The following is a 26978-nucleotide window of genomic DNA, read 5'->3' on the forward strand; positions in this document are numbered from 1 at the left end:
AAACTTGGCTAAATGGGATGCGCCCACCAAGCACATTTTATTAGCTCTACTCTCCAACGGTGCTTTCAATTTTTAAAACAGTTGCTTTAAAAAGCCTCTGGGGGCATGCACAGCAATCTCAGTTAATCCCATAATAATAAAAACCAGCCGCTAAAGTGCTGCTGTAACAATAATGACCAACACACGGGCTTGAAGATGGATGGTGCAGAGGGTTTCTTGCCAAGGAGTATTAGGGAGTCACCACAACTCCCCCTCCTTCCTCAGCAAACAGAACGAGGGTCGTCCTTCTTGTTGGGCTTTGCTGGGCTTGTCCGGAGGCAGAGATAGTTGAAGTAAACTCTTAGCATCCTTTCATATCCCGTGAGTCTGAAAATATCCCATGCGACTTAACCTACCCCACTGGGAACTGCCTTTTCCCTTCAGGGTTGGCTGAAAATTCAACAGAGTTCATTCAACAAATATTCATGGCACAGTCACCATTTGCACAGCCCGGGGAAGTTTGGGGGAGGGAAAGGATGAAGAATGGGACACTGACCCTACACTTAAAGAAGTGACATCTAATGGGAGTCAGAGGGATGTTCCTCGGAACCTAAGCCCAAATGAGACAGGCGATATGGTAGAAGTCACACTAAGTCACACTTAGTCGCACTAAGTGTGCAGGGAGCTTGGAGGAAGAGATAACTTATGATGGCCCAGGGTGGATAAAGGCAGAAGAGGTGGCAACTGGGATGGCTGTTTAATGGCAAATGGGATTTGGGTGGCTGCAGAAGGGTGGAGGGGCTCCAGGTTGAGGAAACAGCAGGAGCAGGCACAGGGATGCAGGTGTGTGGGTTTGTGGAGGTGCCTCCTGGGTGCATTAGCAGAGGCAGGAAATGTGTAGACGATGGTGCCAGCAGAGTGCAGAACAGCCTGGACAGAGACAGCCTAGAAGCCACACTCGAGAGCTGGGACTTTACCCAGTAGATGATGATGAAGATTTGAATGGAGGGAATGAGTTAACTTTAGGAAAGCAAACCCAATGATGGTGTGAAACTAAAAAAAAATTTTTAAGTGCATCTTACGTTTTGTTCACAAGGTCACGGAAATCTCTCCTGTCAGTAATCCAGGAAGAGAGTTCCACTGGAGAAAGTGGTGTTAAGGCCCCTGAGCTCCTCCTCACTTAGATCCCAAACACCATATGGCCAGTTTTGTCCTTCGGTCGCCTGGGAAGCAAGGCATTTACTGAAATTTTCCAAGGAGTTTCCGTTTACAGGTGGCCGTCTTAGTCCATTTAGTGTTGCTATAAAAGAATACCTGAGCTGGGTAATTATAAAGAAAATGGGTTTATTTGGCTCACGGTCCTACTGGCTGGAAGACTGGGCACCTGTTGAGGCCCTCAGGCAGCTTCCGCTAGTGGTTGAAAATGAAAGGGAGCTGGAGTGCAGGGGTCACAAGGTGGGAGAGGAAGCAAGGGACAGGGGGAGGTGACAGGCTGTTTCCAACAGCAGTTCTCCCGGGAACTCAGAGGGAGAAGACACTCACCCCCAAGGGAGGGCATCAATCTATTCATGACTGATGCATTTCCAAGACCCAAACACCTCCCTCTAGGTCCCACCTTCAACACTGGGGATCAAATTTCAACATGAGGTTTGGGGAACAACTATCCAAATTGTAGCAGTGGCCATCTGAGAAAGTATCGGAAAACAGAATTATGATTTCTAGGCTCAGAGCTTGTACAATACGTCTGCGTGGTTCGGCTTTGCCCCTGGTTTCCAGTTTTACATCCATTGACTTCATAAGGGGCTTAGGTATTATGAGAAAGGATCCCCCCATGACCACACACACACGATGACAGGAATTGATGTGAGAATCTGGTTTCTAGAGTTATGTTCTGGAATATGTATATATCGAGCCCAGAAATATATAATCACACTGATACATAACATGCATCATGACAAGCATGTGTTTTAAAAAAGATATTTTCTCCTTTAAATGTAGAATTTTACAAAGGTAACAAAAGAACCAAACAGAAAACCATGAGGAAAAAGAATCAGTCAAAAAAATAGATTCTAGAAATTCCAAAGGCAAAGTGTTCTCTGGCAGACCCAGACAAAGCATCACAAAGCATCACTCGAGGCAAGAGTAGCTGGAAGCAGGGCCTTGTCACCAGCTCCTGAGGGCACAGAGAGGGAACAGGGGCTCAGAGACGGGTGCTGTGAGGCTCAGCCCTGGGCATATGTCAGCCGAAGGCGCTGTGGCAGAGCAGAAGGACTGAATGACAAAGTTTCTGGGGTGCTGTGAAGGAGCCTGCGTGGTACTGCTCAGGCAGGAATATGCCTCCATCACTTCCAACAGCAGTGGATTTTGTCTCATTGATTTTCATGCAGATGGAGTCCCACTTGCAAGGCCATTGGAGCTCATTTCATTTCTTCTTTTTTTTTTTCTTTTTACCCTGCCTTGTATTCTACTCCTTGGTCATTACACACGAATGACATTCCACCATCGTTAGCTGAATATATTGTGTCTGAGCTCACTCTGGGCACGAGCCTTGGGGTGGTTGGCATTGAGGAGAGAAAATTCCTTCTCCCCATCTTGGACAGCTGTGTTGGTGCAGGGCCAGGTGTGTGAGGGCTTGGGTGGACGCGGAAGCAAAGTCAGAGTCATATTCTGAGTCCATTCCCACCAATGCACACTTTCAGTAATTCATTCCACAGATGCTGAGCATCTACAGTGTTAGTGGCTGGATCCCAACCTGGGAGACAGCAGGAGAGAAGTGGTTGTGCTTTTTCCCCTCAAAGAAGTTCTATTTCAGCAAGTAATTTATGTGGGGCACAGGGGGTGTCGGGGTGAGGGCAGGACTCAGGGAAGAGGTAGGTGTTCCCTGTCTGGCATGTAGGGTGGGGGGGCAGGAGGTCAGCGCTGGGCAGACAGATGAACAAGAGTCTGCAGGGGGCGGAGAGTGGCCGTGCCCAGGAGCCGCAGGAAGAGGCTGCTGGGGAAAAGGGGGGGCTGTCTCTAGGGACTTTGGTGTTGATATTAGTAATCATACAAATCCACCCAGGTGGGGCTCCTTAGCCTCTCAAGCCTCCCTTTCCTGTCTCTGTAATGAGATTAGGGTAACAGACTTGGACAGCTGAGGTTGATGGACAATGGTATTTGCAGAGAATGCTCTGTAAACAATAAATTATTAATAATAATTGACAATCAATATAGCCTAAGGAGTTTAGTAACTCCAGGTTCTGTAACATAAACCTCTCACTATATGTATCAAAGAAAACATCCAACATCCCCCAAACCCACCAAGCACAGAGCCTGGCACTCAATAAATGTTGACTGAGTAGAACTCCAAGGGCAATCATCAATGTCAGTGGCCATGGACTACAGAGACAGTGGGGAGAGAGGGGAGAGGGTTTCTAAAGGAATTGGAGTTCAGCTTGTCTGGTTCCATACGAGTCTGGTCTTAGAATCAGTAATAGATCAAGCAAGCAATGTTCTGACTTCATAATGAGTCTCTAATTCAAACAAAATAAAGTTCCTAAATGGATTCATTCTAACACAATTTGTTTCACTTCGGTACATTTTAAACTCAATTTGATAAATACAACTCAATACATGGCAAAGAAATTGTTTACAAATCTTATTGCCTGTATAAGATTTCTGTCCCTAGATACTTCAAGAAAAACAAAAAAACCTTGAGCACAGGATATTCATAAATATCAGAGACAGTTTATTGTTATATTGACCAAAAGAGAACTCTTATGAGCATTATCTAAGAAAATTCATTAACAATTTGTTTGTATTTTTCTTCATTTGCTGAAACTGCCTAGGAATTATATACGGTCTAAAGAAAAGTATTGGAAACTAGCTGAAAGCTATTTAAAAATATTTAAAACAAAACGTGATTTAAAGTGCTCAGGAGATAATAAACTTCATTTGGAGGAAAACCAAGCATTAAACACAAATACTTTCTTATTTCAACCCTTGTTATTGAAAATCCTTCTAAAATGCTTATTTATTCCACTTTCATGCCCCAGTGAGTAAAGAACTTTGAGTCTATGTGAATCTTTCTTTGATAACCAAGGATCTTGTCTTGTCTTGGGCAACCTGGACCCACTGAACATGACCATGAAATCAGAATGTGGAATATCAGACTGAGAAAGTGCCAGGGAGATAATCTCATCACCACCTTCTGTATCAAAGGGAAAACAGAATTCTAGAGAGGCAAAGGGACCTGTGTCAAATCAGATCCAGCCAGGGCCAGAACCCGGGTTCTTCCCACGCTAGGCTTCTCCCACCACTCGTATTGCACATCCGCGGAGTCGGATACGGATTTAGCCCAGAACCTAACCCTGGAGGTGAATTATTACATAAACACCTGTTATCCGTGTGTGTGTGTGTGTGTGTGTATCTTCGTCTTGTTTCCTAGAATATAGCTTTTTAACATATGGTGATTTGAAGATTCTGTTTTATGTCCCTGTCATTGGCACTTCTACTGTAAATAATATTTCACTGCACATTCTTAACATGACATGTGTGGATAATACCATTTCTCAGTTTTAAAAGGCTGAAAGGATCGGGCTAAACAAATTAAACAGCAGCTAAATGCCATTCACAGCCTCATGTTTATATGACCAGGATGTGTAGGGCCAAAATATGTGAATTTCTAAGTAATTAAAGATGAATTTTTTAAAAAGACAAATCCATTTTTTTAACCCTTATAAGACACAACAGAAGGCTGTCATTTTCCCCAATTCAGCTTCCTCTTTCCTTTAACAAAATACTTATTATTATATGCCAGGCACTGTTCTAAGGGCTTTGCAAACCATAGCCCTTTGGTCTTGAAAATGTCTACTCCCTGTGGGTTGCCTGTGTTAGACCAGTACAAGGACACCCGAGAGAGCCTCAGGCCACTGCATGAGGTTCCAACAACAGGGGCCACCCTCAGCTTGGGCAAAATGTCTTCAAGCCCTTCTCTGAGGCAAGGGAACCTACTGGTGTCTGTGTGGGCAGGGGTCCCCTGAGCAGGAGGTGGGCTCCTGGTGGTAGAAGAAGAAAATCACAGCGAACTTCAACCCTATATATATTTTTTGCTTTAAAAATTTTATTTATTTTAATTGTGGTAAATATTTGTATATATATATACCATTAAATTTGCCATCATAACCATTTTTATGTGTGCAGTTCAGGAATGTTAAGTACATTCACATCATTATACAGTCAATCTCCAAAGCTCCTTTTATCTTCCCAAACTGAAACTCCGTTCCCATTAGACAGTAACTCCCCATTCTCCTCTTCCCCCAGCCCCTGGCAACCGCCACTCCACTGTCTGTCTCTATGGATTTGCTTATTCTAGGTGCCTCACATGCTATGATTGGAATGCAGGATGGTCTCCTGCAAAACTCACGTTGAAATGTAATGGCCATTGTCACAGTGTTGAGAGGGAGGGCCTTTAAGAGGCAATTAGGCCATGAGGGCTCTACCCTCGCGAACAGATTAATGCTGTCATTGCAGAAGTGGGCTCCGGATATGGGGTAAGTTTGGCCCCCTCTTGTCTCTCAGCCTCGGGAACATGCTTCCTTGGTACGTGATGCCTTCCGCCTTTCCCCGTGGGATTACACAGCCGGAAGGCTCTCCCCAGATGCTGAGCAGATGCTGGTGCCATGCCCTTAGCCTTCCCAACCTCCAGAACTGTGAGCCAAATACATTTCTTTCTTTTTTTTTTTTTTTAAATAAGTTACCCAGTCTGTGGTATTCTGTTATAACAGCACAAAATGGACCAAGACTTCATTCAAGTGGAATCATACAGTATTTTTCCTCTTGTGACTGGCTTATTTCACTTAGCATAATGCCTTCAAGATTCATCCGTGTTATAGCATGTGTCACAATTTCCTTTCCTTTTAAGGCTGAATACTGTTCCATTATTGTGTATACCACATTTTGTTTATCCATTTGTCCATCAAGGACACTCAGGTTGCTTCCACCTCTTGGCTGTTGTGAATTCAACCCTACAGCTTTAATTGTTTGTGAAAATCAGGGCATTGTCATTGGGAAGGGAGAGACTAGGGGAATACACACTGTGGAGCTCCTCTCTGTAGGGTGACAGGAGAGAGCTAGGTCTGAATTAAGAAAACAAGGCACTTGTTCTCCTGGGCCTTTTCATAGAGCTATTTACCTTCAACACTAAACACTATGGTCACAAGCCCATACTCCAAAGACACTATGTATATCCTCAAATAAGGATAAACATATGAACATGTAGGGGTGAGGGGAAACTTGCCCTTTCCCCCCCAAAAGTTTGCTGAAAGATCAACTTACAATTAAGGCAGATAAATAGGAGAAAGGTCTATTTGCCATGCGCGTAGGGAGAATCACAGAGTGATTACCCCATATCCCAGTGGGATCCAGATATTTTTATACACGTGTTTTAGAGGGGAGAGAGGAAATGAGTAGTATAGGTAATCTCTTTAGGGGCAATAAAAGGTTGCTAGGGAGGATGAATAGATACTTGGAAGAATGAATGGATGGGGGGAAATAGATGGGCTTGTAAATTAACCTGAGAGACAGGTATCATGTTTTACATTATTTGGGCCAGATCTGGCTGCATTCTGCAATGTATTGAGATAACAGGGAAAGGAGGGGAAGCCCTTTGTTCTTTCTGATCCTTTGGTTGGTCAGTCTGGTTTATGCAGACAGTGGGAAAGCCCCTTCCAATGCCTTCTTATCTGGAAGGGCTTTAAATTCAAAATATTCTTTATACCAAGGAGTCATGTTTTGGAGTGAAATTTCCTGAGCTCCTTCAAACATCATAAAGACTGACTTTTTGGACCCTCAGAGCTCTGCCGTAATTTTGATCATAATATGATTTTAGAGTAGAAGTCCTTGCACATAAAGAGGCTCTAAACACAAACTTTGGGTCTTAATATTAACTCTAACGCCTAAGCCTAGGTTCCCCAATTGTCACAAGCCACTGCACAGCCAAGAAGAGCAGGTGATTGTCTAATTCATTCCCTAAAAGGTGACAATTTCTAGCCACCAGTCCCAAGTTGGTGGTGCAATCTTTTTTTTTTTCTGTTCTTCTATCCATCCATCCATTCATTCATTATTCATCAACTGTGCAAGATGTTTGGGGTGTGTCACTTGGTGCCCCTTGAGAATTGTTTTCACCACAGTGTTTGTCAGATTAGATGCCAGCACTACCGAGCTTCACCTATAACAGGTGGTGAGCCTGTGTGAACTTCAGGGTTTTCATGGGTGCTGGGCTCCAAGGAACCCAAGGCAAAGGTCCCAGGGAATCCTCAAAAGTGCCCTTGCACTTCTCTTAAGAAGCCACTTTGAGGACTGAGCACCTCTCCTGCGGACAAAGCACCGTCAGCTTTTCCTCCATGGTTGGTGTGGGTGTGTTTGTCCTTCAGCCACGTGTTAACAGCTTGCTCACTCATACTTGGTTTAGTGTAAAACGTTACACTAAGCAAAAGTAGTACAGGAAGTCATTGCTCGGTGACTGGTGTCCAGGTATTCTCCATCTCCAGTCAAACCATCCCAAGGAAAATATTTGTTTTCAAAAACGGAGAGGAAAGTGATGCGAGGTTGTTCACTGGCTACGGAGCCAGAATGCCTGAGTACGAACATCATCTGTATGACTTCCGAGCGGTGTATCCTGGGCCAAGTTACTTAACTTTTCTGAGTCTCAGAGAGTCTTAATCTTAGTCTGATAATACAGATGACAGCAGTACCCAGATCACAGTAGTTGAGGATTAAATGAGTTAAAATATGTAGACCATTTAGAATATTGCCTGGCAAATCAATTAATTCATTAATATAGATTAAGAGCTACGTAGACTATAACAAAGAAAGATATTTAATAGAATGTGTGTTATGTAGGGAGATAACTAAATCATCTTCCTTGAATAGCTCTGTAATAGGATTGGCTCCCAATTGTCCAGCTCAATACAGACAAGATTCTTCTTAGGGAAATAACATCATAAGACTCACAGAGGCTGCAAGAAGGGGATTCCCTGAAGGATGAGTGAGTGGCCACGTGGCACCACGATTGCGAACTCATGTGCCCCCAAAACACTGCGGAAGCCAATGAAAGCCTGCAACCAGGAAAGGGCTTTTAAAACATCAAGACAAAACAGAGCATACTGACAGAATCTAGTCTAGCGTAATCAACATTCATTGTCTTTGTTATTTGTGGGGCTGTCTCACCGCGTGACCCACCACCCTCCTCCTGTGCAGACACAGGGATTGGGAGAAGTGGGTAGAGCGTCACGTGATGGGGGTGGAGGGGCAGCAGGGCCTGTGGGGCCCAGGCATTGAGGCCCTGAGGATTGATAGCCACACGGACCAGATCTATCCCAGGGTCCACTTCCTCTCCAGGACAGTAACAGCCTGGCACCTTCTTCCTGGGACAGTTGCCAGGTTCTGCCCTTTCCCTCCACCCGCCCTGGAATCCTTTGGTGACAGAATATGTTTAATAATTGCCTTGACACGTGCAATTCTTTTCTACGTGAGAATGCAAAAAGAATTACCCCAAGGGGAGCCTTGCTTGGAAGTGTTACGGCTCTAAGACAGCGGAACGGAGGATGCTCGTGCAAAGTTGCCTGTCGTGAATGTGGTTCGTTCTTCCTTAAAACCTGCCCTCTCTTTGGGTGGACATCCTCTCCTTCTCTGCCTGCAGAGCTGCAGGGCTGCTCTCCCCCTTCTCCTTTCTTTCTCCTTCTAGCTATGAAAGGGAGACGATACCCTCACCCATTGCCTCTCATTTCGTGAGCCACATTCGGGAGAGACGTAGTCGGGCTTCTCTTCAGAGAGTCTCCGTGCGCCAGGAAGCGTGAGCCTGTTTCCAACAACCGCCATTGCTGAGGTTTGGACGAGGAGCTCCAGCAGCAGACGTTTCCCTCTTGTGTGACATGCCATAGCCGCCTCAGTCAAGGGTCACCGTCCTCCCTGCCGAAGGCCCTTCTCCTCACTTCTGGAATTGGGGTGGAGGGAGGTGGGGGCTGGGTTTCTGTGTTATTTGCTCTAAGACGTCACTGACTCACTCACCATTGTAGTTACATCAGCCAGTGTTTCTTTAACAAACATCTGTTAATTACCTACTTATGCAAAGCAATGAATCAGGCAGGATCCTGCCCTTGAGGAGCTCCCATTTTGTGGCTTTTATCTGTCAGGGTGGTCGGGGGAGACTTCTATCCGTCAGGGTGGTGGGGGGAGAGGGTGCAACCAAAGCATTCATCTGAGGAAAGTGTAATGGTGGACTACTTCCTGAGGGACATTCAGGCCCCCAGGGGTAGTAACAGGAGAAGCCATTATCACTCCAGCCCTAAGGGACCGGGGTTGGTAGGGGGTGGGGAAGAGTGTTATCAGAGCCAGTGTCCACTGAGCCCTGAAGATTATGTCAGGAAGAGCCACCCATCCAATAGGAGCTGTAGCCAGAAAGGATTTCAGCCTTTGCCAGAATCAGGTATGGCAGGGAGGGAAGTGGGGATGGGGCACATATCTTGACACCTGTTTCCTCCCACCTTCAGTCTCCCCATGGCCCGCCCAGTCAGTAGAGGGCAAGAGCACACGTGTGCTGCAGGCTTAGAGTTAGCTTCCAGGGCACGGGGCAGGCAGGGGAAGGTACGGGGTGGATCTGGGGTGGAAGTGGGAGGACTTATCGTGCTCACGTTGTAGTCCCAGCTGTGGCCAATGAGCTGGTGAATATGAACCACAGAGCATAGAAGCCGGGGGCTCGGTGGGTGCCATCCTCCGGACATCATTACCAGAAACCCCCTCTCACACTGGCAGCTGGCACTGAGGGCCGGGCCCCTCCTGGCAGCCTGCAGATGTGAAAAGACTTATCTAGGGACCCAAACGAAGAGGCAGGGGGAGTCTGAACAAAGATCGACTAGGAGGCGCTGCCTTGGAACTGCTTCATAATCACACACAAATGTGATACGGTCTTTTGTCCTTGAGCAGTTCATAATCTCACTTGGGAGAGCAAGCCTATATGGAAAAATAGGACACAATAACAACAAAGACAGCAAAAACAAAAAGCACTGAAGGCGGAGGCCAGCAGCAGTTAACAGTGGCAAAGGCAGCCCATACCTCTGCTGAGCTGGCAGGAGGTGCTCAGGGCGCCAGCGGCGCTGCAGTGTTTTGTGCTGCCTGCTGCCGCCTGCTGCACACGCACAATCACATAGACACATGCACAGAGGTGAACACATGTACATGCACAAGACACACAGAGACACACTCCATGTATCCATGTACACATGAACACACATGCACACATGTATGCACAGATATGCACACACATACAGACATAGAGACATACATGCACATATATGAACACATATTATGCATGCACACACACAACACAAGCTGTATTTCCACTGCTATATGGTCACTCACAGCAATTTTCTTTTTGTTGTTGTTGTTTTTTTTTTTTTTTGAGACAGAGTCTTTCTTACTCTGTTGCCTGGACTAGAGTGCCATGGTGTCAGCCTAGCTCACAGCAACCTCAAACTCTTGGCCTCCAGTGATCCTCCTGCCTCAGCCTCCTGAGTACCTGGCTCTACAGGTGTGCACCACCACGCCCAGCTAATTTTCCTACTTTTAGTAGAGACTGGAGTCTCGCTCTTGCTCAGGCTGGTCTTGAACTCTTGAGCTCAAGTGATCCTCCTGCTTTGGCCTCCCAGAATGCTAGGATTACAGGCGTGAGCCACTGCACCAGCCCATGGCAATTTTCTTTATCAGCCTTTGCAAATGAACACATGAGGACATAAGGGAGAGATGGAGAGATAATAGAAGTTTGATAGACAGATTGGAGCCCTGGGTTATTTTTAAAAGAAAACAAAGGCCTGTTTACCTTTTGGAGATCCTTGGTGATTTTATTGATATTATGACATCCAATTGAATACCATGGGAATTAGGAACTAGGGTGTCTTACTCTGTTTTGTGCTGCTATAACAGAATACCACAGAAAAGACAATTTATTTTTAAAAAACAGTTCTAGAGATCAGGAATTCCAAGATCAAGGTGCTGGCAGGTTTTGTGTCTGGTGAGGGTTTGGTCTCTGCTGCCAAGATGGTGCCTTGAACCAGAGGGGACAAATGCTGTGTCCTCACATAGCAGAAGAGCAGAAGAGCGTGAACCCACTCCTGAAAGCCTTTTTATAGCAGCATAAGTCCACTCACATGGGCAGGGCCCTCATGACCTAAACACCTCCCAGAAGGCCCCACCTCCAACACTGTTGCACTGGGGATTAAGTTTCACCATGAGTTTTGGGGAAAAATACCATGAGGGGGAAAAACATTCAAACCATAGCATAGGGCAGGGATGATTCCAGTTCAGTTATAAAATGGGCTTGCATTCTAAACAAGGCTGATGCAAGAGGAAAGCACATCCATTTAACAATTTCCTCCTGATTTCAGCCTCCCCAGCATCCTAAGGACAATCTTCCTATGACAGAGGGCATGGGAAGTCCACTAACAGGGAGGAGGACTACCATCTCCTTTTTCTGGAAGACGTTTGCCTCTGGACATCCCTCCCATTTCCTCCTACTGACACTCAGCTCAGCACCTTGGTACCTGGGAGGTGGTAAGCTTACACAGGGACTATATGTCAGCTGGCATGGGATGGATAAATATTCTCAGACAAAAGGAATTACAGGTTATCAGGGTGGAGATCTTTCTGACTGGGGGGGATGTATGAGAGTCTTGGAGAATAATGGGGAAGAAACATTCCCTAGAACAGCTTCAAGGCCAGGCCCAGAACATTCCCTCAGTTCTCATTTTACCCATCTTCAAAAGACAGATGGAAAGTTCTACCATCTGCATAAAAATCACTGGTAGGGTCACTGTTTTCAGAGGGCAGACTGTTGAAACGATTCTGGTATTCTGAAAAATGTTTTTATTTGTGAACATACCTGAGGCCCCAGCACGTTTCCAAAACAGCACGTTTCACTGGACCTGTGTAAAACCTAGAAGATCGGGATTCCTGAGAAGCTCAGCAGAAGTCACCAAACACCAGAAAATGGCTGCTGACTCTTGGTCACAGGATTTCTTGAGGCTCTGCCCCCGTGAATGAATGAATGAATGAACGAATGCCGTTACTGCGGGAGCAGCTCCTGGGGAAAGGACGAGGTTGGCCTCTTCCCTGCCCACCCCCTTCCCTCTCTCATACTCTTGTCTTCCTCCATGGGATGGCCCGGCAAGAAGCCCTGGACATTGGACTCCCAAGTCTCCAGAACTGTGTGAAATAAAGTTTTTTTCTTTATAAATTACCCAGTCTGTGGTATTCTTTTATAGCAACACTAACTGGATAAGACAGCTGGTCAGTGAATTTTGTGCACAGGTCTATTATTAACTGACATCTTGTTTGGAAACTGGGGAGAGGCTGGTTCCATGCTAGCCTCAAACTCATACCGTGTACTGTCTCTGCCTCCCACCACCCCACCCACCGCGGCTCGCTTCCTAATCTGATTTAGGTACCTGTCTTTAGCCTCACAAAGAATATAGACTGGTGATTAACACCCAGGGCACATATACTTGTTTGATGATGAAGTGCCTGGGGCAAGGATATGCCAATGGTAGCAGTCACCTATGATCTGGCTGGTCTGTCTTTTGTCCTCTACTTCAAGGTCATCCTCAAGAATTAAAGGTGGTGGCACCTACTTCTGAAGTGTGGCCTATATTAGATATATTAATACCTCCCTGAGAATCTTCCGGGGCCCTGCCTTCTCTCCATGAGTGCCACCTTAGGTACCCAGGCCCATTGACCTGATGCTTTAGTATTTAAACTAATATTTGGTGTAACTAGAGGCTCTCCATGAAGGCTGTCCCCTTCCAGTTGACCTGCCTTGGGTACTATGTTAATAAAAACTGATGCCTGTTCCAGAATCCTGGGCCACACCTGGCTATGCTGTCACTAAACCCCGCAATGATTATGTGTGACAATGAGGGAAGCCACCCCACTAATGCCTCCCCTTGATACCTTATTTGCACACCAGGCAGACTTGTCTGAGGAGGACAAAATCCCCTCCAGTGTGGATGATTTCCGTGTCCCCTGTGGGCAGTCTGACAGTGAGCAGCAGACCAAGGCCACCTCCCCTTCTGCAAGACGCAGCTTTCACAAACCCTCTGTCCGTTCCCCGACCCAGAGAAAGCAGGGCTGAGGGAGGAGGCAGGGGGGATGCCATGCGATGTATAAAATAAAAGATGTAAACCATGTATTCTTCTCTTTGGATGAGATGTTGAGAATGCCTTCTTCAGTTACAGAAATTCCTGTAAAATAAACAAAAGCCAGTGGGTTGCATTCTTCTGTGAACTCTTGCTGTTCTTTTTCTCCTTTCATTTTCCCCGTAAGAATCCATAACCAGGCTAAAGAGCAAGTCTTCCTACATAATGTAAAAGCAGCGGAACTACTGGTGATATTAATAATACTTTACATTGATAGAGCATTTTTCATCTTCAAAGCCCTTTATAAATATTAACTAATTAATCTCCTTGGCAACAAAGTACTTACTTTGTTTAGTTCTCAGCATTACGTAAGTAGTGGACTGATCACACATCTCCGCATGGGGCGATTGGCATCTTTTTCAAACAGGCAACATTGAATGAGATGCTTTTTCTGTCCAATTCTGAAGTCGAATTTTTTTTTTTTTTTTTTTTAAGACTCAAGGATATTTACTGAGTAGCATTTGAGTAGTGCAAGACAGCTCAGCACAGAGTAAACCCACACAAGGGGACACTATCATCTACTGTGACAAGGAGTGGAGGAGAGCAATTGGGAAATACATACTGGGAGGTAGAAAAGCATTGGACCTGTGTTCTAGTCCCCAAGATACCAGTGGCTTATTATGGCCCTTGAGCAATTAAGCTCCACCTCTGTAAACTTCAGTTTGCTCAACTCTAAAGCAGAAGGTGAGGACTAGCTGGTCTCTAAGGTCTTCCAGCTATAACAAAACAGGATTCTAAAAACTAATGCAGAAAACTGGGGGAAGTGAGGTTATTACAGGAAAGTGAAATCACAAGCACAAAGCCACAGAGGTAGGAAAAAACTAGCTGCTTGTGCATGGGCAAGGTGTGTTGTAGGACAGCAAGGAACTTAAGCCTATTTAACTATTCTAAAGATTGTGAGGGCCATAAACTTAGAAATTGGTGAAACAGAGTGCTAAGCCAGGTAAGGGACCCTAACCTCGGGCCACAGTGGAGAAAAAGAGAATGTGCTTCCTGCAGTCAGAATCAGACTTATCTTCGTGCTGCCCACCTTACTTACTGCACATTCTCTATGTCTTTGTGGAACCCCTTCCCTAAACCCACACACCAAATACAATAAGGAGAGGGTGTGGTTACAGAACCCTCTCTCTAGATTCGCACAAGCAGCCCCCTTTTGTGCGCCAGGAAGCCGAGAGCCACTGCTGAAAAGATGGTGGTCAATCCAATGAACTTCAGCAGGCCTGGCACGGAGGGCAAATGTCTCTCCAAGAAGGTCGTAGTGATGGGTTGCGCAGGGACATCCACAGACTCTGGTTCTGACTGCCAGATTTCATCCTCCGGAATCTTCCCCGTGGCATGCAGGACCTCTCGGGCCGCTCTCTCCCCAGCCTCCACAGCGCCCTCCATGTAGCCACTCCAGTGTGTGGCAGTCTCAGTGCCTGCGAAATAAATCCTGCCCACTGGTTGGCGTAGTACCCTTCCATATTGAGTCATGATCCCAGGAGGGAAGTAGGTTGTGTAGCAGCCCCCAGAGTACTGCTCCTCACACCAATTCTTCTCTTCATAATGTAGTGGCTTCAGAGCTTCTTGGGAGCCCAGAACTTTTGCATAAAGCTCACAAAGTTTCTTCATCCTTTCTTCTTTGGTAAGACGTGCCAGCCTTCTGGCTTTGTGGGCAAGGATAAATCCCATTATAGCAGGATAGCTGCCATCAGGTTTGGTATCATCCAATGTGTAGGCAATTGGAGCTTCCTCTCCTTCAATAATCATGGTTCCACAGTAATCCTTTTTCCTCCAGAAGGGCTCTTTATAATAAACTATACACTTGATGACTGAACCCAAAGGCACACGAGCGATCAGCTGGTTTCTCATCATTGGCAGAGGGGGATTGAAGTGAATCTTCATGCCCAGAGTGGGAGGAATAGCGCTAATCACATATTTAGTCTCATAGATCTCATGGTTTAGGGTCTTCACAAGGATATTTTCTCCTGTGTAGTCAATGCTGATCACAGGCCTCTCTAGCTTCACTCGGTCCCCAAGAAGCTCCATGATCCGCTCACTCACTTGGCCAGATCCACCCACAAATTTCCTCTCCTGTCTGTTCAGCATCCTTGCTCTAAGTTCCATCTGCATTCTGTTGTTGAGCTGCTGGACCTGGTAAAGCTCTTCCTAAAGCTTTGCTCGTCTGAGCATGCAGAAGCCTATATTTTCCTGAAGTCGAATTTTAAAAATCACTGTGAAAGAATGGGGGGAAAAGAATTCTAGCCGCAGCCACTGTATCCGTGTTGTCAGCCTGCCTGTGCTAAAGAGTCGGACCGCATTTTCAGGACTGAAGCCCAGCTATGGCTTTCAGAGCACCAGCCTGCCCTGGACGCTATCGTCTCTGATGGCTCCAACAGAAAATTCCAGAAACAACATCCTTGATACTGTGTGTTTTTGAAAATAAAACAGATATCAATACTAATATTGGTATGGGCCGTCATTGCCTCTAGCGTGTTCTCCCCTTTCCTGTTTGAGGCTCGAGTCACAGACCGGCTAAAGGCTGGTGAAAGATCAGCTTTTTTACAGCCGCGTCCCCTCTCCCTCTGCAGCCTATTTCCCTACTCCTGAAAAGGAGTCACCTGAGGGGTCATTTTGTGGTAGCCCCATTGTCTAGCACATTTGCTGGCACGCGGTAATAAATGCTAAATACACAAATAAACCTCCGCCCGGTGGTCTCCACAACGTGACTGACCAGGCTTCACACGCCACGGGTCCTCCTGTGTTAACCAGCCTCGGGTTGGCAGCCTGTGGGCAGAAGCCAGCTCTGTAAATGGTGCAAAGGAAAATAAAGCCATCAACGTCCCGACCCAACACAAGGGGGAATTGCAAGCCCACCCCTCCCAGCTTCCAGACGCTGTGTGTCACCAGTCCTGGGGCCCCTCCCTTCTTCCTCTGCACGATTCTCTTTGGCTTTTATTTTAAGCAGAATTTGTTTTAGAGCAGTTGGCCGGGCAGTTGGTTACCCTGGGTGCTTTGTTGAGGCTCCCAACCCTGGAAGATCCCTGATTTTAGAACAGATCCAGGAAATTGCTAGGGATCCCCACCGGTCCGGGCCCCTGAGCTACACAGCCCTGCACAGCCGCCTTGGTCCTCCTCAAACTGCCTGTCAGGGATAATTCAAAGACGAGCCATGCCCAGGAATTTCTCCCACTGGGATAGTTCTGGGGTATCCCAAGACATTTGGGGGCTTAAAGTTTCTATTTAATTTAGATCCGTCTCAGAACTGACCCAGCTGCGATCTGTGGGGGGGCCAGGATGGGATCGGCTCACTTCCCGGCTCAGGGCTGACCTGCTTCTTCTCCATCTCAGACGCTGTTGTGTGGGATGCTTCCTCAGTCCACTCAGTTGGAACAAAAACCACTGGTCCAAACATTTCCGATAGCTCCATTGACTAATCCTCTAAGAGATACTTTTCATTTGGAGCTTTTTACAGACAGCATCTGAGTTGCTAGCATTCACTGAGCACTTGACACCAGATTCTTGTTACCACTCAACCAGGGGCATTGCCTGCCGCCCAAGAGGAAGCCAATACACGGAACCAGCAGGTGTTACAGTGGAGAAAGGGCTTAACTCTGTAGAGCACTCAGTGGGGAAATGGGAGGGAGTTCTCAAATCTGCCTCCCTGAAAATTTGGGAGAAAGGGTTTGTAAGGACAGTTTGGTGGGCAAAAGGCTGGGCAACTGGGCTGCTAATTGATTGGGTTCAAGGTGGAACCACAGGGGTGTGGAAATTGTCTTCTTTGCTGGCCAGGTTCTTGGGTGGGGGTTATAAGGCCAGTTGAGCAAGGCCTTGGTATGGGCCACTGGTCTGGGTGGGTCAGCTGTTCCCCTGGAACGCGAGACCTGGAAGGCATCTCAGAAACAACCCCCAGGTTTCGAAAAGGCGATGTTATCTATGGAGAAAGCTAAAAATCTTTATGACCACCAGCTATGTGACTCCAGAGTAGCAATTATAGAGAAGCAAACAGGGGGACAGTGACCAATTATTATCAAGTGAACCAGGGGACAGTGGCTGATGATTGTTATCATTGTTATTATTTTTAGCTAGGCCTGTGCCTTCACAGAGTTTTGGGCCCTTACCCCCGTTCTCGCCTTGCACCCCCATATCTATGTGTCAGGGCGGTTTCATTCTGTGCAGTGTGCTTGGATGCATTCCGTCACTTAGGGCCACGGCTACTCTGCAAGGTGAGGATGTGTTAAAGCCACTTCAACTTCAGCGTGTCTGAAGCAGAGCTCATGCTCTTTCCCCCAAGTCTGGTTCCCCATCACCATCCCCTTAGTCCAGTGAATGGTACCGTTATTCTCCTAGTACCAAAAGTCAGAAGCCTGGATTCCATCCTCAATGCTCCCTTTCCCTAAATCCCGTGTCCGGGTTCCGCTGGCTTGACTTCCCACATACATCTTCATTCCAGCTACTTGCATTCCCTAACCATTGTCCTATCTTTCCCCACGAGAATATGAGCTTCATGAGAATAGAAGCCTCGTCTGTCTTGTGCACTGCTCCACCAGCAGGCTGGGACTAGCACCTGGAACCTAGCACAGTACTCACTGGACAGCCTGCTGACATGTCTCACTTAGACCACTGCAGTAGTCTCTCGATTGGTCTCCCAACATCCACGCTTGATTCCTCCAATTGTTTCTTCACTCTGTAGCCAGCTTGATTCTTTAAAAACACATGTCACTCACTCTCCCACCTAATGGCTTTTGGAGGCTCACAGTTTGGGCCGTTGTCCTTAATGGCCTGCACAGTCAGGTGTGGCCCTGGCCCCATCCCCACCCACCCCTTCAGCCTCCTCTTGCAACCCTGTGTTCTCTCTACTCTGGCCCCGACAGGCTTCTTTCATCCTGGGACTTTCTTGCCACTATAAGGGCCTTTGCTTGGCACATTCTCCTCCATCTGCTTGCTAAAGTGACCCCCACATGGCCTTCCAATTTTAGCTTAAACATAGCTTCTTTATGTACCTTTTCCTGACTGTTGATCTGAATCTACTGTGTAACTCTCATCACAACTTATAATTTTCCTTTATATTATCTATGATAGTTTGCAATTATATAATTATTCCCTCTTTTTTTTAATAACCAACTGACTCCCCAGCTACACCGTGAGCCACGTCTGTGAGTACTCAACACCGATTCTGTATCTTCAGACCTAGCAGACTTTGGGGCTGTAGGGCAAGGATGACCCCATAGGGGCTTACTCAGAACAGACTCCCATAACAACAGACAGATGAACAAGAGAAAAACAAACGGAAGCTTATTAACATGTATATTCCACATGTACGTGGGAGACACCCAGGGAATGAGTAGTTCTCAAAGAGGTGGCTTTGAATTCTGGTTTACGTCACATCTTCAACAAAGAACAGTGCAGTTTTAGAGAAGTGACAAGACAAAGGAAAAGAACTTAGAGTCTCTAGAGGTGGCAACTTGGGGGAAGGCAAATAACTGGTGGATACAGGTCATTTTGTAAAACCTGTTAAAGCAGATTCCTGTGGCACCGGCTCCAGGCCAGTAAGAGTCTGAAGTGGTCTTCAGTGGTTAACTTTGTCCTCCCTGACAGAAGGCAGGGCAGGAGACTTTTTGTCTTTATAAATCTGTGCCCTGCTTTTGGGCAAATGCAGGGAGGGCAGAGAGCTTTCCTGTATCTGCTTCTTAATTGCCTTCAGCTCAACAAGCGTCTGTATTTTGGGGTGACATATTCTGGTCATCCACAGAACATACTTGGCACTCAGTAAATCATTTGTTGAAAGTCTCGCCGAGTCCCCATGTGATCCTGCAGATCCATTCTCTGTCCTTCTCTGAGCTGCTCTGCGCCCTGGAGGCTGATCCTAATGAACTGCTGGGCTCAGCCCTCAGGCTGCTGACCGGGCTTGGCCCGTGGAGCCACCAGGAGGCCACAGGAGACGGGAGGGCAGGCATCAGGGCGAGTGTCCCCTTCCCGCCTTGAGGGCTGCAGCGGGGCCATGATGTACCCCTCAGTCTCCAGCCCAGCTCCTGTCGGGTGGCTCCTCTCCTGCTTCCCCGTTTCTTGCCAGGTTCCAGCAAAACACTCCTCTGGTGCTTCTCACTGTTGCTGGTTCCTGAACCGGGTGCACCACCGCCCCTACCTGCTCTCGGCAAAGAGTCGGGTTGAACCCTCTTTAGTTCCACCCTGGGGTTATGCCATCCTTTTCCAGCTAAGACCCTGACTAATACGACCACTGTGACACCCTCTTTACAACTGGGGAAACTGTGGCTCAGTCACACAGCTAGCTAGTGATCCAGCCACGATTCGAACCCAAGCCTGTTGATTTCTGAAGTCCATGTGCTCTTCGCTGCTGCACACTGCCCTTAAATTCCAGCCCCTGGGACTAAGAGCTGAAGCCTCAGCGTGGCATGAACCACAGGCGTTCCCAAACACGCAGTGAGCACTTCACGGGTGCCCGGAAACCACAGCTCCTGTGCGACTTCGCATCAGCTCCCTGTTCCTCACTGGCCCTGGCATCATCTGAGAAGCCCAGTGATGGTTCTGTGCTGGCTCCTTGCCTCTGGGTGAGCCGCCCTGGTGCTGCGGCCGACTCGTGCTGTCAGCTTCTCTGTCCACCCAGACTCACCCATCCCATCAAGCGATGGGTGTGAAAGTCAACTGATACTCACTCTGCCTGAAAACAGGCAAGGTTGAATCCTTAAGGAAGAATGGAAACATCGCGTTTCTGCTTTTGCAGCAAACCAAGATGCCCAGGCACGATAGGGGTAGCGTTCTCCTGTGTGACTCTAATCGCCCCATTTCCACAGACACCCCCTGGAAGCCATCGGCTCAGGGCTGTGCGGTGGCGAGCCACAGCCACACCTGGCTCCGGGAACTCTCTCCCTGGGTCCTCACAGCACTTTATGGCTTGTCCACTTCCTTCTCTTTAAACCTCTCCTTGACCACACCCGGAGTTAGAAGTCCCTGTTTAAAATAAAATTCTATTTGTACAAAGGCTTTACTGTTGGATGCTCTCCCAGCCCCACCCCTGCTACATGTGGGTTACAGTGTCCGAGAACCACATGCTAAACCCAGATACCTTTTGTCCCTTAACGAGAACTGGACTGGAAGCCAGGTTCCTTTGGAAACCCCTACACTGCTTAGAACTTTGGTGCTTCTGGGAGAGATAAGGACAAACGATGCTCATAAAAACATCTTCTCTCATGTCGTGTCATGACATAGTGGGACGTCATGGACATTGAAGTTGGAGGGTTCCAACACCTGCTGTGTCACCCACCAGGCTGCCCTGGGTCCCGCAGTTGGAAATGCTGAGCCAGGACACAAACCCTTGGACCAGTTGCTTGACTTCTCCTGGGCCTTGGGTTTCGCATCTGTAACGTGGGCTAAGCATATCTACCTCACAGGGTCGCAGGGAGGGTCAAACGGTTACACAAGAGGATGCATGTGCAGAACTTAATTTGGTACTTAGTAAATACTGCTGGTCCCTCTTTCTTCCCCTTTCATGCCCTTTTTTGTGACATCAACTCCAGGTTCTTTTTCCCTGAATGCAGGCCAAGCTTCCATCCCGATGTTCGGATCCACTGGGAGAGCCACCTAGTGAAGACTCCAGGGGCCTCCCTCTCGCCCAGCACCCCCAGGTGCACTGAGTTCGGGCCCACACCCACACCATTCAGACTCACTCCGCTTCCTGAATGGTGCATTCCAATGCAATTTGTTGCCATGGACGACGGTGACTGTCCTGCTATTGTTCAGCACATTGCTGTGTTATCTCTCTCACAATAGAGAGAAAGGAGAACAAGTTCTAATGACGAGTGGGTATGAAAGGGCTCATGGCGTCAGGACATCCCGAACACCAAATCTGAAGGCTAACTCCGCCAGATGGAAGCGCGTTTAGACCGGCGTGGCAGGTGGCCCCTGCTAGCCAGCCGGCCACATCTTCAGCCCCTTGTTTCCTGGTCCAGGAACATCTCAGTACATTGCTGTTGCAGACCTCTGGAAGGAGGCTCATAGCGCCAGGAGCCTGACGTTTCAGACGGCCATGTGGTTGGCCTTTGTCGCTCTGTCTCGGGCTGGGTGGATGTGCTCTTACGCGTGGTGTCAGGGATGACAGGTGCTCCAGCTCTGTTACTCCTGGCTCCATGGGGACGCCAGGGAGGGAGAGAGACCTGGCCCAACCACCAGGTCAAGTCAACTCCCAAGGCTGGTACCAGAGACCCAGCTGGGCGGGGAGAGGTCACATTCCCTAGGCAGTTCTGACAAATAGACTAAGAATTCCAGGATGAGGAAAAAGAGTCCTCTCAAAGGGACAAGTACAGTGACCAAGCTGAGGTCAAGACTTAGATGTCAGGCAGAAAGCAGCCATCCTGGGACAATCTGCAAGGTGCCAATAAGGGGACAATGTTCTGCTCTCAGAGGGAGACCGGAAGCAACCTGCAGGGTGGACGGCCCCAGCCTCCGGGCAGGAGTCCAGGCAGAGAGCTATGGCTATGGGGTTTCAGCCACCAGCCAGGCCAACCATCCAAACCTGGGGGGAAGCACAAAGGCCAAGAAGGGGTGGGAGAGCTTGGACATGAAGCAGCAAGACGTGTCTATGACCCCTGTCAAAGAAAACAGATGTTAGAGTGGTGAAGACAAATTTTATCCAAAACTGTTGCAGTAGGGGAAAGGAGACCCCAGTGTAGAACTGGGTTCCATTCTGAATACACCAGGAGTAAGTGGGGATTCATAGGCAACAAGCAGAGGTTGGTGTATGGAAAATTGCTATGAGGAGACACTGAGTCTGGCTGAACCGACCCAGCAGGATTCCAGCTGCAGGCAGGCCTAGGGGAGCAGGCACTAAGGGTGAGGAGGGAAGACCTTTGATCAGACAAGAGGGTGATCAGGTGTCAGGTATGGGGGATTCTTGCTCAACTGCCTTGGCAGTGTTATTTGCTAAAACCGGATTCTGCAAGGAAGCACACACACGGGCCTAGGAGGAGGGGCCCAACCTAAGGTTTGGCCAAGCAAAGCAGCTTTGTCACATCCAGGAAGCCTCTCCCTGGTTCTAGATAGCTGAGAAGTAGAAGGAAAGGGGAACCTTCCCTCTGGCCCAGACTCAGGCAGGTCTCATGTGCACAGCCTTGAGACGCAAAGGAAGTGGGGACTGAGATGTGGGGACAGACGGATGCTGAGAAGGGGGAGGCTCCCTTCCCTGACCCCGCCTGCTGTCCCAGCCTGCAGGAGACCGGCGAGAGGGGCGAAGGGAGCCAGCTGATCACCAGACTGTGGGTATGGGGAGCCCTCCCAGGGCCTGCAGGAGTTGGCATGGAGACCGTTCTGGCTGCACTGTGGCGACAAGGTGTCATTTCATGTCAAGAGCACTCCATGAAACGGGACCGGGGGGCTGTGGCACAGAGGACGAGGCTCCCCAGGGGAAAGACGGGGTGGTGAGCCAGTGGGGAGTGCACCCCACCTGCTTAGGGGAGGGCCCCCGCGCGGCTCCTCACGACTGAAAGAGGAAACCACAGTTAATAAACGTGCTGATGAACTTGAGCTTAATATTCTATCTCTGGCAAGGAACAAATAACAAATAAGAAAGTGCCTCGGATGCATGGGCGTGGCATGTTCCCAGGGGATTGCTTTAAATTCCATTATTTTAAAGTCACGTGCAATCTTTCTAGATGTCTATTATATGTTTGGAAAGTTATCTCAACTTAAAAAAAATAGCCTGGACCTTACTTTGTTTAAAATAAAATACTTCAAGAGTGGATTAACCCTTTAAAAACTAGACATTTAAAAAGGAAGTTGTAATTTTCTGTCACAGTGATCCATCTGGTTCGATTTCGGCCCTAAGGAGCAGAGTTTCCGTCGGATGTGGAGGCTGGAGCTGGGAGAGGCCTTGTTTCCTGTCTGGTACTGGACCCTTCCACTGCATTGTCTTTTCCCTAAAGTAAACGCCCTCTTTTAACAATGCCAGACTTTAAGTGACTCTTCTCAGAATGGTGTTTATCTTCCGGGCTATCTATACATTGTCAGTTTATGTAGCCCAGCTAGTTTGCTGGGGACTGGCAGAGCTGTTTAATACGCTCTTTGAGGTGCGACTGGGTTCTCTTTACAGAAGGTGTCATCAGGTGCCTGCTCCAGATCCTTACCCTGATTTATTATTTCCTCTCCAGCAAACACCCAATAATGGGTTTGCGTTAAGCCATATCTGTACTTCTTTTTTCCCTTGTATTTTCAGCACCTTTCTTGTTTCTGTTTCTTAAGTGCTGTGTGGATTTGGGGGCCAGGAGGCCTCCGGGGCTCAGCCCAGTCCTGTCCACTTGCCCCAAAGCCACTGGTGGGGGAAGTCATTTCCCGGGCTCTGGAGCTGGTGTCAGGAGGACACCAAGTGGTAACGTTACTGTGACCTTCAGCTGGGGAAGCTGGCTGCAGCTGTCCCCTCCACCCCGGGTTCCCGTGACCTTTGGGGGGACCTCCCCCGGTGGCCCTGAGCAGGTGATCAGGTGCACCCTGCACAGAGCCAAGATGCCCTCCTGGCCAAGTTCACGGTCCCAGCCAAGGCGCAGTCCAAGATCCCGCAGGTGGCTAAAGGCAGGAGGGAGGTGGTGAGACCTGGGACTTGGGGAAGGCAGCCAGGCCCGAGTGATGCCCCAAATGAGGACTGTGAGCCTCTCCCAGGGGACACCAAGTCCGTAAACTTCGCCCAAAGTTCAAAGGCCTGAGAGAAGTCACTTGGAGCCCTGGTTTGCTCTTTGTCTCTGGAGTCAGAGATGAGTCATCCACTCTCCCTTTGCCTTCTTCTTTTAAAATACATGTATGAGCAATACTCTTAATATTTTCCATTTTAAGAGCAATTCAGAAAGTTAAGACAGACTGCAGAGTTGGTGGGTGGTTTTCACCAGATTTTTTTTCATATATGTGTATATTACATACACGCGCACAATGAAATATCTCATACACACACATGCCCAGAGATGAGAACTCCACCACCACGCTCTGGCCAGTCATGCAGCAGGACAAGGAAGACATCACATTCGTGTTTCTGAGCAAGACGCCTAGGGACTTGTTATTTAGAGGAAATAAAAGAAAAGACAAAATAGTGAGGAGAACTTTTAGCCTTTCAGAAATTGCTGAATGACTTAATAATAATTAGCAGCTGAGGAAATTTTCAGGAACATTGGAAATATGAACTATGAAAGAGCAGGACAGAATTTCTTTGTAGTAGAATAAATCAGGCCACTAGGCTGTGTGCGTGTGTGTGTGTGTGTGTGTGTGTGTGTGTGTGTGTGTGTGAGAGAGAGAGAGAAACAGAGAGAGAGAGAGACAGAGAGAGAGAGAGAGAGAAAGGTAGTTTCCGAAGAAGGCGAGAACACCCCTCTGTTCCTAAAACTATGCCACTAATTGACGATGGCCAAAATTACTACTGAGAACCACATTGGTTGTGAAGCCCCATCATTCATCATTTTGCGCTATTTTTGCTCATTTATTTCGGGCGGGGTGACACCACCAAGCCCCCAGCGTTCGCTCTCGTCTTGTTTCTGTGGGAGTGAGGAGTGGGCAGGTGGCAGGGGCAGGGCTCCCCGGGCATGTGGATCCCAGCCCTGCCTTTTCTCAGGGCTGCCAGTTTGAGGAGCATGTGGGTTGTGATCCTTTTGTTCTTTTGGAAGAAAAAAAATGTGCTCGGGGTAAAAATAGTATTTTAAAGGCTTTGAAAAAATAATCATGCCACATCAGAGCTGATGACAAGGGAGCACCTGGGGAGGCTGGCGGAGCAGGGGGCTGGGGTTCCCTCCCTCCGCAGCCTGCCCCCCAGGCAGCGCCCCCCAGGCAGTGCTCCCTGCCCTGCGCCCCTCAGAGCCAGGGTCAGGAGTGAGCCCAAGATTCTGGCTTCCTCCTCCTGTCACTTGCTTTTCCCAGTTAAGGAAAGTTCATTTGCTTGGGAAATCTCACTGGAGGCAGGAGACAATACTTGGGCTCATTGCTCTGGGCTCAGCCTGCCTGTGTCGGCTCCTGTTTCTCAGAGTGTCCCTCACTGCCTCTTCTTGTCACTTTTTGTCACCTCCGCTCCCTTGCCCACACTTTTTTTTTGTCCTATGCATTCTCTTATTTTCACCTAAGAATTTAAAAACTTCTCCTTACATTTCTCTGTTCCTAGTCCACAGATTTTTGTGCACTTTCTTTCTGGCAGCGTTTGTCTCCCTCACTTGAGTATGGCAACTGCTGAAGAATTTTCAGCTCCAGCTGAGAAAACACACTTTCCGGGGCTTGTCCAGGACGCCACCTCTCCTCTCCCCAACGCGCTTGGAGTGCCAAGGGGCATCGTACCTCTCCCTCCTTTCACCCCGTGGCACTTTCTTACTCCTTGAAGGGGGGGGACTGGGTCTCTAGGTGAGCTGTAGGGAGGGGACCATTGCGAGGACAGGCAGGAAGCACCCCTGCAGCGGGCGGGGCAGGAGCACTGGAGTGTGGGCAGCCCGACCGTGGAGCAGGAACAAGAGTGTCATGGCGGAGAAGCCACGAGGGGCAAACAAAACTGGAGGAGCTGGGAGCTAAAAACCTACGCAGTTTTCACCTAAGCCTGTCACTGTCCCCAGGGAAGTGGGAGCTGGAGAAACAAGAGGTGCCTTGGTTGTGGCATAGAGACACACTGAGCCATGGCCATCGGCGTGTTTCTCTGTCAACACTGTCTGATTTAGATACAGCCCCCGTTCTGTGCCACTCTGGTGCTCGTCGTGCACATTCCCGTCAGACGACCGTGGAGTGTGGGACACTTTCCTAAGGCCACGTAGCACGCTGGCACGTCCCGCATGAGGTAAAGTAAGATCAGTAAGATCAGCTGTCCTGCCCAAGGGTGCCTCTCCACCGTAATTCCACGTGTCTGTGCGGTGCCCTGGGGACACACGCTGTGCTGACAGCACCGTCTTGTTCCCTCCTCACCGCCCCCCTGAGAAGCAGGTCTGGGACAAGCAGGAAGCACAGGCTTTGGAGTCAGACCCTCTGGCTTTATATCCCAGCTCTGCCAGTCACTCCATTTTACTTCAGGCTTCCCTTGCTGCCCAGGGGAAGTTAACACTTCCCTTCCTGGGACGAAGAAGACTTTGGGACACATAGGAAGATTTTGGGTGAATTAGAACAAGAAGTCTTTTCTGTATGACATTTTATTTCCATTCGTCAGAAAATTACTGCAACCAGCACCCACCCCTGTGATGACTACGGTATGACAGCTGCCCTGGGATGTGGGCCCTTAGTGCAGCCCTAGAAAGGCACTTTGCAAAGCGCCTGGTACTTGTGAGCTCTCTGGTGTCAGCAGGCGGAGCAGCCTTTAGCCCCGTCAGTCTCAGGAGGGAACCCAGCCTGAGACAACAGACAAGGCCAGGACTGAACCCCAGCCTGCTGGCTTCCCCTCCAGCCCCCTTCCTTCCTGCTGCACATCTGCCTTGAGAACATATTTCCATCTTTCCATAGAACACCCAGATCTGCCTTTTGCAGGAACAAAAAAGGACACACCCTTACACTTCCCACAGGGATTGGTCAGCTTTCTCTCTGCAGAAATGCTGCAAAGAAAAGCAAATATTATGATTCCCAAAATGCAGAGTTCTCAGGAAGATGGCAAACCAGCCCCAAATGGGGCCCCCAAACTCTGCCAGATTCTACCCACTCTATTTGTGGTCTTGACAGAATGCCCAGCCTCCGGTGGAAGCAAGAGAACAACACTCATCTTTCTTGCTGAGATATTATCAGATGGAACTTATGAACTTTTCAAGAGCTTGAGAGACAGCCAGAGGTATATGCTGTTGTAGAGGAACA

At 48.3% G+C, this 26978-nt stretch overlaps 1 protein-coding gene across 1 annotated transcript; it reads right to left on the reverse strand.

Annotated features, from left to right (window-relative positions):
• Window positions 1–13642: 13642 nt before the first annotated feature.
• Window positions 13643–15277, reverse strand: LOC123648852 (amine oxidase [flavin-containing] B). The gene has a single exon (XM_045566739.1). The coding sequence runs from the start codon at window positions 15231–15233 to the stop codon at window positions 14334–14336; it is 900 nt and encodes a 299-aa protein (XP_045422695.1). The 5' UTR covers window positions 15234–15277; the 3' UTR covers window positions 13643–14333.
• Between the last annotated feature and the right edge of the window lie 11701 nt (window positions 15278–26978).

The sequence above is a fragment of the Lemur catta genome, chromosome 13, assembly GCF_020740605.2.
Source record: "Lemur catta isolate mLemCat1 chromosome 13, mLemCat1.pri, whole genome shotgun sequence".
In the NCBI taxonomy this organism is placed as follows: domain Eukaryota; kingdom Metazoa; phylum Chordata; class Mammalia; order Primates; family Lemuridae; genus Lemur; species Lemur catta.

Coding starts and splice junctions, on each gene's coding strand:
- LOC123648852 (XM_045566739.1), bottom strand. CDS start 15,233: ATGGAGCTTCTTGGGGACCGAGTGAAGCTAGAGAGGCCTGTGATCAGC.